Genomic DNA, 13,241 nt, shown 5'->3' on the forward strand with positions numbered 1-13,241 from the left:
GCCTGACCTCTTCTGGTTGCCCTCTCCTGCCTGCCCTCCTCTGGTTGCCCTCTCCTGCCTGCCCTCCTCTGGTTGCCCTCTCCTGCCTGCCCTCCTCTGGTTGCCCTCTTCTGGTTGCCCTCTCCTGCCTGCCCTCTTCTAGTTGCCCTCTCCTGCCTGCCCTCCTCTGGTTGCCCTCTCCTGCCTGCCCTCCTCTGGTTGCCCTCTCCTGCCTGCCCTCCTCTGGTTGTCCTCTCCTGCCTGTGCTCCTCTGGTTGCCCTCTCCTGCCTGCCCTCCTCTGGTTGTCCTCTCCTGCCTGCCCTCCTCTGGTTGCCCTCTCCTGCCTGCCCTCTTCTGGTTGTCCTCTCCTGCTGCCCTCTTTTGATTGCCCTCTCCTGTCTGCCCTCCTCTGGTTGTCCTCTCCTGCCTGCCCTCCTCTGGTTGCCCTCTCCTGCCTGCCCTCTTCTGGTTGTCCTCTCCTGCTGCCCTCTTTTGATTGCCCTCTCCTGCCTGCCCTCTTCTGGATGTCCTCTCCTGGCTGCCCTCATCTGATTGCCCTCTTCTGGATGTCCTTATCTGGCTACCTTCTCCTGGCTGCCCCCTTCTAGCTGCCCTCTTCTGGTTGCCCTCTCCTGCCTGCCTTCTCCTGCTGCCCTCTTCTGGTTGTCCTCTCCTGCCTGCCCTCTTCTGGTTGCCCTCTCCTGCATGCCTTCTCCTGCCTGCCCTCTTCTGGTGGTTGCCCTCTCCTGCCTGCCCTCTTCTGGTTGCCCTCTCCTGCCTGCCCTCCTCTGGTTGCCCTCTCCTGCCTGCCCTCCTCTGGTTGCCCTCTCCTGCCTGCCCTCCTCTGGTTGCCCTCTCCTGCCTGCCCTCCTCTGGTTGTCCTCTCCTGCCTGCCCTCCTCTGGTTGTCCTCTCCTGCCTGCCCTCCTCTGGTTGCCCTCTCCTGCCTGCCCTCCTCTGGTTGTCCTTTCCTGCCTGCCCTCCTCTGGTTGCCCTCTCCTGCCTGCCCTCTTCTGGTTGTCCTCTCCTGCTGCCCTCTTTTGATTGCCCTCTCCTGTCTGCCCTCTTCTGGTTGCCCTCTCCTGCCTGCCCTCTTCTGGTTGTCCTCTCCTGCCTGTCCTCTTCTGGTTGTCCTCTCCTGCCTGCCCTCTTCTGGTTGTCCTCTCCTGCCTGCCCTCTTCTGGTTGCCCTCTCCTGCCTGCCCTCTTCTGGATGTCCTCTCCTGGCTGCCCTCATCTGATTGCCCTCTTCTGGATGTCCTCTCCTGGCTGCCCTCATCTGATTGCCCTCTTCTGGATGTCCTTATCTGGCTACCTTCTCCTGGCTGCCCCCTTCTAGCTGCCCTCTTCTGGTTGCCCTCTCCTGCCTGCCCTCTTCTGGTTGCCCTCTCCTGCCTGTCCTCTTCTGGTTGCCCTCTCCTGCCTGCCCTCTTCTGGTTGTCCTCTCCTGCCTGCCCTCTTCTGGTTGCCCTCTCCTTCCTGCCCTCTTCTGGTTGCCCTCTCCTTCCTGCCCTCCTCTGATTGCCCTCTCCTCTCCTGCCTGCCCTCCTCTTGTTGTCCTCTCCTGCCTGCCCTCCTCTGGTTGCCCTCTCCTGCCTGCCCTCTTCTGGTTGCCCTCTCCTCTCCTGCCTGTCCTCTCACGGCTGCCCTCTTCTGGTTGCCCTCTCCTGCCTGCCCTCTTCTGGTTGCCCTCTCCTCTCCTGCCTGCCCTCCTCTGGTTGCCCTCTCCTACCTGCCGTCTTCTGGTTGTCCTCTCCTGCCTGCCCTCTTCTGGTTGTCCTCTCCTGCCTGCCCTCTTCTGGTTGTCCTCTCCTGCCTGCCCTCTTCTGGTTGTCCTCTCCTGCCTGCCCTCTTCTGGTTGTCCTCTCCTGCCTGCCCTCTTCTGGTTGTCCTCTCCTGCCTGCCCTCTTCTGGTTGTCCTCTCCTGCCTGCCCTCTTCTGGTTGTCTTCTCCTGCCTGCCCTCTTCTGGTTGTCTTCTCCTGCCTGCCCTCTTCTGGTTGTCTTCTCCTGCCTGCCCTCTTCTGGTTGTCCTCTCCTGCCTGCCCTCCTGGTTGTCCTCTCCTGCCTGCCCTCTTCTGGTTGTCCTCTCCTGCCTGCCCTCTTCTGGTTGTCTTCTCCTGCCTGCCCTCTTCTGGTTGTCTTCTCCTGCCTGCCCTCTTCTGGTTGTCTTCTCCTGCCTGCCCTCTTCTGGTTGTCCTCTCCTGCCTGCCCTCCTGGTTGTCCTCTCCTGCCTGCCCTCTTCTGGTTGTCCTCTCCTGCCTGCCCTCTTCTGGTTGCCCTCTCTTCTCCTGGTTGCCCTCTTATGCTTGTCCTCTCCTGCCTGCCCTCCTCTGGTTGCCCTCTCCTGCCTTCCCTCCTCTGGTTGCCCTCTCCTCTCCTGGTTGCCCTCTTATGCTTGTCCTCTCCTGCCTGCCCTCTTCTGGTTGCCCTCTCCTCTCCTGGTTGCCCTCTTATGCTTGTCCTCTCCTGCCTTCCCTCCTCTGGTTGCCCTCTCCTCTCCTGGTTGCCCTCTTATGCTTGTCCTCTCCTGCCTTCCCTCCTCTGGTTGCCCTCTCCTCTCCTGGTTGCCCTCTTATGCTTGTCCTCTCCTGCCTTCCCTCCTCTGGTTGCCCTCTCCTCTCCTGGTTGCCCTCTTATGCTTGTCCTCTCCTGCCTGCCCTCCTCTGGTTGCCCTCTCCTCTCCTGGTTGCCCTCTCCTGCCTGCCCTCTTCTGGTTGCCCTCTCCTCTCCTGCCTGTCCTCTCACGGCTGCCCCCTTCTGGTTGCCCTCTCCTGCCTTCCCTCCTAGGGCTGCCCAGTGGAGTCAGAGACTACAAGTCCCGGCATGCCTCGGGGCGGGGCGGGGCCTGCAGAGACGCCGCTCGCTGAGGAGGAGGGCGGTGGCGGGAGCTGCGCGCTCGTCGGGACCTGGCAGAGCAGAACCTCGTGAGGGGTAAGCGGGAGGTGTCCGGGGTTTAGGCCTCCGCTTCTCCGGGAGGAGGCCCCTGGCTCCGGTGCTCTCCCGGTGTGGCCCCGCTCTCGTTTCCTGTCACGTTTCTTTCCTGTGCACAGAGCATGGCGGAGCTGTGGCCTGGCTGCGGAGGAGCTCAGCCCGCGGGTTACTAGGTGACGCTTCGTGTCAGCCCCTTTGTTGCTGTCAGTGAATGGAGCTGAGAGAAGTTTCTGGGCCGGAGCGTGCGGCCACAGGGGGCGCTGCAGGACAGGCCTGTGGGGCGCTGTGGGGGAGAAAAGTTATGTAGTGGGGGATTCTGGGAAGGAGAGACCCCCAGCCAGAGGATAGAGGACTCAGCCAATCAGTGCAGGATGGAGAGTCCACACCGGTCTATAGAGTCCAGTCCAAGCCCATCCATCCAGGGGGGTCTCTGCGCCTGGGCCCCCTAATGCAGTGGCCATCCTGATTACTACTTAGAGGGGTCATCTTGACCACGTTTAGGAAGCGCTGACTGCAGGACAGGTCTGGGGGGCCGGTGTGGGGGATAAAAGTTATGTAGTGGGGGTATTTTGGAAAGGAGAGACCCCCGAGCTAGAGGATAGATGACTCCGCCAATCAGTGCAGTCCGCAGTGGTCCATAGAGACAATCGCAACCCTCTCCATCCATACAGGACTCTGCGGTGGCCGCCCCGATTACTTAGAGGGGTCATCCGGACCACATTCAGGAAGCGCTGACTGCGAGGCAGGCCTGAGGGACTGCTGTGGAGCCATAAAGGTTATGTAGTGGGGGGATTCTGGGAAGGAGAAACCCCCAGCCAGAGGATAGAGGACTTGGCCAGTCAGTGCAGGATGGATGGTCCGCAACTGTCCATAGAGACCATCCCAACCCTCTCCGTCTATACAGGTCTCTGCACCCACACCTTCTAATCCGGTAGCGGTCACCGTCCCAATCACTACTTAGAGGGGTTGTCCGGACCACGTTTAAAAAGCGCTGATTGGTGCAGGATACTCTCCCACAGTTTTGAAGGGACCAACTGGACCAAAGCGGCTAAGAGAAGTATAGGCACGAATAGGAATTTCAGCCCTTGAATTTCTTTTTACCTTTTAGAAGGTGTAAGTGTGGTCCTGGAGGAGCCTCAATAGCGACTTTCTCATGTCTCCACATTGAAAATCACCAGAATTTGGCCGACGGCTTCTCATCACCAGTTTTACTAGAATACTTCTTTAATGGGGTTGTTCCCTCTCAGAAAACTTTTTCTGATCTAGGCAGTTGTTTGTGTATGTATATAAAAAAACTCTACTTTTTCTTACCCTCCCAGGGACTCCATTATTTGGCTGCTGTAGTGGCGTCACGTCAACATCGCTGCAGCCAATCATTGAGGCCAATGACTATGTCCGAGTAGCTGGATCAGGCCACTCGGAGCCATAGAGTTCAGTGATTGGCTGCAGCCATGTTGATGTGACATCACTGCTGCCGCCAAATAAGAGTACATGGTAGAGATATCGGGAGGGTTTTTTTTTTTAAGTTTTCTAAAAGAGGACAACTCCTTTTAAAGGGGCTGTCCAGGCTTGGGGTACAAGTGCTCACAGGGCAGTGTGCATGGTGTGCGGATTCTCTGTGATTTTCATACTTCTGGCCACATTCCCACTAGACTTGTTCTGTCTCAATTCACCTGTATTGAGTGAAGCCATGCATGTCTAGTTGGCATGTGACCACATGTGTACAATTCTGCCCCACGCAATCCTGACAGTGCACATACTACGAGCTGTGATGAATCATAAGTCTGCAGTCAAAGTTGCAAAGTTTTGGAACAACTCAGTTGCACCAAACTTTTTTATAACTTGATGTTTTCATGCAAGTTTCTCCAGTTTTGTTGAAAATCGGCAGTTATATTATATTTATTCATTTATATAGCGCTGTTAATTCCATAGCGCTTTACACACATTGGAAACACTGTCCCCATTGGGGCTCACAATCTAGATTCCCTATCTGGGTCATTCCGTGTCAAGTGGACCAGTTTTAAAAATCGTCCCCACTCGACGTTCTCCGATTTTGCTGAAAATTTATAAGGATGTACATGTATGTTTGAAAAGAGGTTCTGTGAATTTTTAGGGCCAGATCTCAAATATATTGGGCACTGTTGACCTTTCACTGGAGGCCCCCCCCAAGCCTGCGGCTTCAGCTAAGAGGATTTTGCAAACTTTGGCACATAGCCATTAGAGTTCTATACTGGCTATGATGCTGAAATTTGGCATACTAGCTCAACTTTTGCTGCTAAACGCGATAAAATTATTACCGGCTATGACAAAACAATATTTCGGCCGCAATTTAGTGTCAAAGTAGCTTGCAAAACGCCTCGCATAAAATTTATGCCAAAATTTGCCCATATATAACTCAAGACCAAAAACCAATAGGAACTGGTGCTTTACCCTGTACAACAAACATCTTCATGACTTTGCATTGCTGCAATATCACGGTCAAAGCATATGTATTTGTGGAAATATTCACACCCACATATGATGAAAAACTTAAAAAGACAGAATTTTACCTATTTTTAGGTCAAATTTCCCAAAAAGGGTACCCCTAAAATATATTAATTCTGTTATCATTTGAAAGAGCACATTTTTCTCTACAAGGATCATTGGGGTTTTTTTTTTGAGTCTCCATTTAAGAAAAGAAAAATTCCACTGAACATGGTGTTATTTATTAATACGCAATGAATGGTAACTGCACTATTCAAACCCTTGCGTTGGTCCATGGTGGTTATACCACAACCAATTCCCTAAGAATTGGTATTATAATCCTATTAAGAATTGTAATAATGCTGTCTTTCGAGAATTGGCAGCCCCATCGCCTAGGAGCCATGGCCGATAGCCGTGCAAGGCTAGCCGCGGGCGGTCTCTATCGCAGGTTCCAAAGCCTGAGGGTGGGTGTCTTTGCCTAGGATCCCAAGCCTAATATTGGGTATCTTTTGTTGGTTCCCAAGCCATAATGTTCAGTCTAAGTGGTCTGGAATTGTTGCTGAATTTGCAACATAATGGGTTCAGAGAAGCTGTATTGTCGGCCCACTGCTGTTGCAGCTGGTGCTGGAATTATTGCAATGATCGACTGCTCGGGAATCCAGCATGTATCATTTCTCACAGGCCAGTGAAAGAAGCTGCTCCATGAGGATGCATAAAATGTATTAATGCATCATGGTCGTCGACTGAAATTTCAGAAATATTTCCAATCCACCAGTTCCTATGGTAAATGCAGGCAATGTATTGCCCTGGCTGGAGGTTTGCAATTGCCACAAAAGGCATTTCTGATCTGACAGATCTATCTACATGGGCAATGAAAGATGAAGGCTCATTTCACACCCTTGAAATGCGAATCTTTTTGTCATCAATTTCATTCTCCATCACTAAAAAATAAATAATATATGCATTAAAATGTAACAATAGTCAATAGGTTTATAGGTTTTTGATTATAATAGACATTGCTAGCAACAATACAACTCTGTAACATGTGATAAGAATCTGAAAATCAAACACAAAATCAATGCATTACGTGCATACATAACACCATGTTCAGTGGCATTTTTCTTTTCTTAAATGGAGAGACTCCAAAAAAAACCCCAATGATCCTTGTAGAGAAAAATGTGCTCTTTCAAATGATAACAGAATTAATATATTTTAGGGGTACCCTTTTTGGGAAATTTGACCTAAAAATAGGTAAAATTCGGTCTTTTTAAGTTTTTCATCATGTGTGGGTGTGAATATTTCCACAAATACATATGCTTTGACCGTGATATTGCAGCAATGCAAAGTCATGAAGATGTTTGTTGTACAGGGTAAACCTATTGGTTTTTGGTCTTGAGTTATTTATGGGCAAATTTTGGCATAAATTTTATGCGAGGCGTTTTGCAAGCTACTTTGACACTAAATTGCGGCCGAAATATTGTTTTGTCATAGCCGGTAATAATTTTATCGCGTTTAGCAGCAAAAGTTGAGCTAGTATGCCAAATTTCAGCATCATAGCCAGTATAGAACTCTAATGGCTATGTGCCAAAGTTTGCAAAATCCTCTTAGCTGAAGCCGCAGGCTTGGGGGGGGCCTCCAGTGAAAGGTCAACAGTGCCCAATATATTTGAGATCTGGCCCTAAAAATTTACAGAACCTCTTTTCAAACATACATGTACATCCTTATAAATTTTCAGCAAAATCGGAGAACGTCGAGTGGGGACCACTGGTCCACTTGTCACGGAATGACCCACCTGTATAGCTTTGCAGTGTCGGAGGAAATCCACACAAACACGGGGAGAAAATACAATCTCCTTGCAGATGATATCCTTGGTGGGAATTGAACCCAGGACCCCAGCGCTGCAAGGCTGCAGTGCTAACCACTGAGCCACCGTGCCGCCCAGTTGGGGGCATAATGAGCCCATTAAATAATTAATAAACAAGTGGCGGTGGTCTGTATGACAGAAATCTCACTCTAGTCTCCGCCTAGAGTAAGATTTCTGGAGTGGCACATATCATTCATCATATGCTCCAGATTCATTCAAGTTTAGTGATGAGCGGGTACTACCATGCTCGGGTACTCGTAACTAGTGAGCGGGCACTACTATGCTCGGTACTCGTAACTAGTGATTAGCGGGCACTACCATGCTCGGGTACTAGAAAGTAGTGGTGAGCGTGCACTACCATGCTCGGGTACTCGTACTTAGTGATGAACGTGCACTACCATGCTCGGGTACTCGTACTTAGTGATGAGCGGGCACTACTATGCTAGGGTACTCGTAACTAGTGATTAGCGGTCACTACCATGCTCGGGTACTAGTAAGTAGTGATGAGTGAGCACTACCATGCTCGGGTGCTCAAATTGAGCTTGGACTTGAGTACTGAGCATAATAGAAGTCAATGGGAAACACTAACCTTTTTCCATTTTTTCGAGTCCAAGCACCTGAGCATGGTAGTAATCGCTCTTCACTAATGCAGAGGTGCACACCTCTTCATGAATCGGGAGCGTCTGACTCCACCGCACCCCTCATCTACACCACTGAGAATATCCCCGGTCCTGATGAATTGGGGCCAAGGTATATGTCCATTCTCGGCCCCAGGCAGATTTCTTGCTGTATACTGTGTGAATATGGTCATGTGAATCCTCTTTACTCCCATTTACGTCATATAACTCCTCGCGTTGCATCTTTAGTAAGGCAGCTGGCCATGGCACGGCCAGCTCCCTACAATGGTGAGGGTTTAAAGGGTAATTAAACTTTTTGCAAAAAAATGTGTGTTTTGTCTCTAATTCCCATCAGATCGGCGAGGGTCTGGTTTCAGAGACCCTAACTAATTGCTCTAAAGACCACCGAGAAGTGAATAGCTCCTTCCATACTCTATGCATCCGATGGTTCGGAGAGCTATTTTCCCCAAAGATCTTGTTGATTTTGCGCTGCAGCCGATCAGTGACCGTTGGTGGGCTGCAGTCTTCAGTTCCAATAATGGAGAATGCCTTTAACGTTCTGATATTTGATCAGTCACAGCCCTGTAAAAAGGGCAGTCAAATGAGGATGACCTCCTTTAAATGTAGCCTTTATGACAATTAGCTGACAGAGGGGTACAGCGGTCACACCCCGATGATTCAGCGGTTATTGAAGGAAGTTCCCGTCCAGCAAAATGGAGTATTACATGGCGACCGTGTAGTCATATGCCTATGTGCTGCTCTTTGCGACATTTTTATTTTTTTCTGTATTTTTATGCATTGCCAGTGATTGGCAGCACATTCTGCATACAAGAGATAAGCTCCACTTGGAGCATCTTATACTATTTTATAATAACTATACAAACACCGTCTCATTCATGTGACCACTGCAGCCAATCACTGGCACCAACAGGGATGTTTCCATGTATGTTATGTGACTTGTCACAAGTCCACTGAGGCCAGTGATTGGCTGCAGAGGTCACATGATGTTGTCTTTTTTTACTGCAGGACTGTCGGGGACCGCCTAGATCAGCCAGTGATTTAATAGGGAGCTAATAGTTAGAATAATAATAATAATAATTTTATTCATTTATATAGTGCTATTAATTCCATAGCACTTTACATACATTGGCAATACTGTCCCCATTGGGGCTCACAATCTAAGGTCCCTAACTGTATGTTTTTGGAGTGTGGGAGGAAACCCACGCAAACACGGGGAGAACATACAAACTCCTTGCAGATGGTGTCCTTGGTGGGAATTGAACCCAGGACCCCAGCGATGCAAGACTGCAGTGCTAACCACTGAGCCACCGTGAAAGTTGTAGAAATTCTGCAGTAAATGTAATTATTTGCGCCAAAAAAACGGGCCTGTCATTCGCCCAGAGGAGCGGTGCAGAGCGGAGTCTGGAGGTGCAGACGCCATAGTGATAGTTTTCTTCCCCCAGACGGGTCCTGACATTTTCTGTCCACGGTGGGCAGTGGGCACCCCCGGTTTGGGCAGTATGCATGATCTGCTGCAAATCGTGTACCTCCTGAGATATCTGGAGCCGTCCTATTGATTATTCTCTCTCCTTTCCTGTCATCCAGGTTTCAGTTATATAAGCGTTCAGAATGGACGACAAGCGGATTTGGGAGCACATCGGCTGTAGCTTTGTACAACATTATTATCGTCTGTTTGACACTGATAGAGCGCAACTAAAATCAATATATGTGAGTATCCGACAAGACTGTACTCATGTGTTTGTTTTCTTTTACTTTTTGTTCTTTTAAGTCCAATGGCAAAATAAGCTTTATAACGGCATGGATTGGTTGCAACGTTTAGTAGACACGCCGTGCTGTTGCAGTTTTTTGGAAGCCGATGCATGGTATCTCCAGTGCAACATTATTCACTGAAATGAAGAAAACCACAGCTGTATAAACCAAAAAATGCCTGAAATGTATATAAAAACTGCATAGAAACACTTTTCACCTTATGCAAATGGCCTTAAAACAAACCTGTCACATGGAAAAATGATATTAATCTGCAGGTTAATAGCATAGCCCCGTGACGCTGCTGGGAGGAACAGGAACTTTAATCTTTCTGGCAGCGTTCCGGGTTCAGTGTACGGAGAGAAGCAGCTGTAACTGCCCCCCGCACTGATTGACAGCTGCACTGCATTAGAGTAAGCTGTAAGTCAGTGAGGCAGGCGTGGATATAGTTGTTACTCTCCATACACAGAGCGGTGACTTAGACCAGAACATTGCTGTGAGTACCGTATTTTCCGGCGTATAAGATGACTGGGTGTATAAGACAACCCCCAACTTTTCCAGTTAAAATACAGAGTTTGGGATACAGTGCCTTGCGAAAGTATTCGGTCCCCTTGAAATTTTCAACCTTTTCCCACTTTTCAGGCTTCAAACATAAAGATTTAAATTTTATGGTGAAGAATCAACAAGTGAGGCACAATTGTGAAGGTGAACGAAATTTATTGCTTATTTTAAATTATAAAAAACAGAAAATTGGGGCGTGCAATATTATTCATCCCCTTTAAGTTAATACTCTGTAGCGTCACCTTTTGCTGCGATTACAGCTGCAGTCTCTTGGGGTATGTGTCTATCAGATTTGCACATCGAGAGGCTGAAATTCTCGCCCATTCTTCCTTTGTAAACAGCTGGAGCTGAGTGAGGTTGGATGGAGGCGTTTGTGATCAGCAGTTTTCAGCTCTTTCCACAGATTCTCGATTGGGTTCAGGTCTGGACTGTGACTTGGCCATTGTAACACCTGGATACGTTTATTTGTTAACCATTCCATTGTAAATTTTGCTTTGTTTGGGATCATTGTCTTGTTGGAAGACAAATCTCCGTCCCAGTCTCAGGTTTTTTGCAGACTCCAACAGGTTTTTTGCAAGAATGGTCCTGTATTTGGCTCCATCCATCTTCCCATCAATTTTATCTTCCCTGTCCCTGCTGAAGCAATGCGGCCCCAAACCATGATGCTGCCACCACCATGTTTGACAGTGGGGATGGTGTGTTCAGGGTGATGAGCTGTGTTGCTTTTACGCTAAACATATCATTTGGTATTGTGCCCAAAAGATTTGAGTTTGGTTTCATCTGACCACAGCACCTTCTTCAACATGTTTGGTGTCTCCCAGGCAGCTTGTGGCTAACTTTAAACAACACTTTTTATGGATATCTTTGAGAAATGGCTTTCTTCTTGCCACTCTTCCATAAAGGCCTGATTTGTGCAGTGTACGACTGATTGTTGTCCTATGGACAGACTCTCCCACCTCAGCTGTAGATCTCTGCAGTTCATCCAGTGTGATCATGGGCCTCTTGGCTGCATCTCTGATCAGTCTCCTCTTGTTTGAGATGAAAGTTTTGAGGGGCGGCCGGTTTTGGTAGATTTGCAGTGGTATGATACTCCTTCCATTTCAATATGATCGCTTGTAAAGTGCTTCTTAGGATGTTTAAAGTTGTGGAAATCTTTTTGTAACCAAATCCGGCTTTAAACTTCTCCACAACACTATCACGGACCTGCCTGTTGTGTTCCTTGGTCTTCATGATCCTATCTGCGCTTTAAACAGAACACTGAGACTATCACAGAGCAGGTGCATTTATACGGAGACTTGATTACACACAGGGGATTATATTTATCATCATCAGTCATTTAGGACAACACTGGATCAGTCAGAGATCCTCAATGAACCTCTGGAGTGAGTTTGCTGCACTGACAGGCTATGTGCGCATGTTGCGTTCTATTACGCAGCGTAAAATAGTCACTGCATGTGCATCTCAGAACGCAGCCGAAAAGCTGCGTTCTGAGACGCATTCGGCAGAACGCAACGTGCGCACATTCCTGCAGAATTCATTCGTTCTGGATGCTTGCTCTGCCATGGGTAAAGCATCCAGAGCGCACATTTTTGACAGTGCGGTCCCACTCGGCTCTGCTGCATCCCCATAGACTTGCAGCTGAGCCGGAATGTCAAAAAGAGCACATGGCTGGCTGCGGGAGACAGCCGCGCGATCAGAATGAACTCTGGGGAACTTCACCCGACTTCATTGTGATCGCGCGGTTCTGTCCGTGTGCCGCGGCTTGATTTGCGGTCACAGGTGAAGGACTCACCTATGACCGCAATTCTGAGTGACTGCAGTGAGCCACGCGATAACCGGTGCCGTCACTCAGGTTACCCGCGGCCAGCTCGAGTCCTCCACCCGAGACCTGTGGCCGCGGGTAACCTGAGAGACGTCCCCGCACACATCCCGACATTACCACTGACGTCCCCGCACACATCCCGACATTACCGCCTACATCCCCGCACACGTTCCCGACATCCCCGCACACGTTCCCGACATCCCCGCACACGTTCCCGACATCCCCGCACACGTTCCCGACATCCCCGCACACGTTCCCGACATCCCCGCCCTCATCACCTCAGTGACGTCCCCGCTGACAGCGCGATTCACTTCAGTTTCTGCGTGGAGCGGACAGGAGCGTCGGTGTTGTACTGCCGCTCCGGTCAGCTTCATGTAGCAGAGCCGGATGTGTCGCGGGACCTCGTGGATTACGCCAGACTTGGAGGTGTGTTTGGGGATTTTAATAAAGTGGTGAAAGAGGGTGGTTTTTGTCTTTTATTTCAAATAAAGGATTTTTCGGGTGTATGTGTTTATTTACTTTCACCAGGTTAATCATTGGGGGTGTCTCATAGACGCCTGCAACGATTAACTAGGACTTAGTGGCAGCTATGGGCTGCTGCCATTAACTCCTTATTACCCAGATTGCCACCGCACCAGGGCAGTTCTGGATGAGCCGGGTACAGTCCTGGGACTGTCGCATCTAATCCATGCGGCAATTCCGGGCAGCTGCTGGCTGATATTTTTAGGCTGGGGGCGCCCCATAATGTGGGGCTCCCCATCCTGAGAATACCAGCCTTCAGCCATGTGGCTTTACCCTGGCTGGTATCAAAATTGGGGGGGGACCGCACGCCGTTTTTTTTAAATTCATTTTACTGCACTACATAGCCGCGCCCACCGGCGGCTGTGATTGGTTGCAGTAAGACAGCTGTCACTCAGCATGGGGGCGTGTCTGACTGCAACCAATCATAGGCGCTGGTGGGCGGGGGAAGCAGGGAATACGAGATTGAATAATGGGCGGCCGGTATTTTCAAAAGCAGGAGAAGCCGCCAGAGCAGTGACAGCCGTGCAGCTGATCGGTGAGAATAAGAGAGAGGGGGGAGAGGGATAGACAGACAGAGAGACCGACCGACAGGGAGACACAGAGACCGACAGAGAGACCGACTTTACAACCAATACGCACAAAAGAAGTGACATATCACTTCTTAGAACGCGCGCTTCTGGCAGCTGCCGAAGCGCTGCGCTCTAATACGCCACGT

At 49.8% G+C, this 13,241-nt stretch overlaps 1 protein-coding gene across 3 annotated transcripts in view; it reads left to right on the top strand.

Annotated features, from left to right (window-relative positions):
- The first annotated feature begins 2,809 nt into the window (after positions 1 to 2,809).
- Positions 2,810 to 13,241, top strand: part of NUTF2 (nuclear transport factor 2) — a 75,376-nt gene continuing 64,944 nt past the window's right edge. For 2 of the 3 annotated variants that reach the window (XM_075326816.1, XM_075326818.1), the window contains exons 1-2: positions 2,810 to 2,910; positions 9,460 to 9,582. In XM_075326816.1, coding sequence (XP_075182931.1) covers positions 9,484 to 9,582 — 99 coding nt within the window. In that variant the 5' untranslated portion in view covers positions 2,810 to 2,910; positions 9,460 to 9,483. The other variant, XM_075326817.1, reaches the window with a different exon arrangement.

The sequence above is a fragment of the Anomaloglossus baeobatrachus genome, chromosome 10 (genome assembly GCF_048569485.1).
Source record: "Anomaloglossus baeobatrachus isolate aAnoBae1 chromosome 10, aAnoBae1.hap1, whole genome shotgun sequence".
In the NCBI taxonomy this organism is placed as follows: Eukaryota; Metazoa; Chordata; class Amphibia; order Anura; family Aromobatidae; genus Anomaloglossus; species Anomaloglossus baeobatrachus.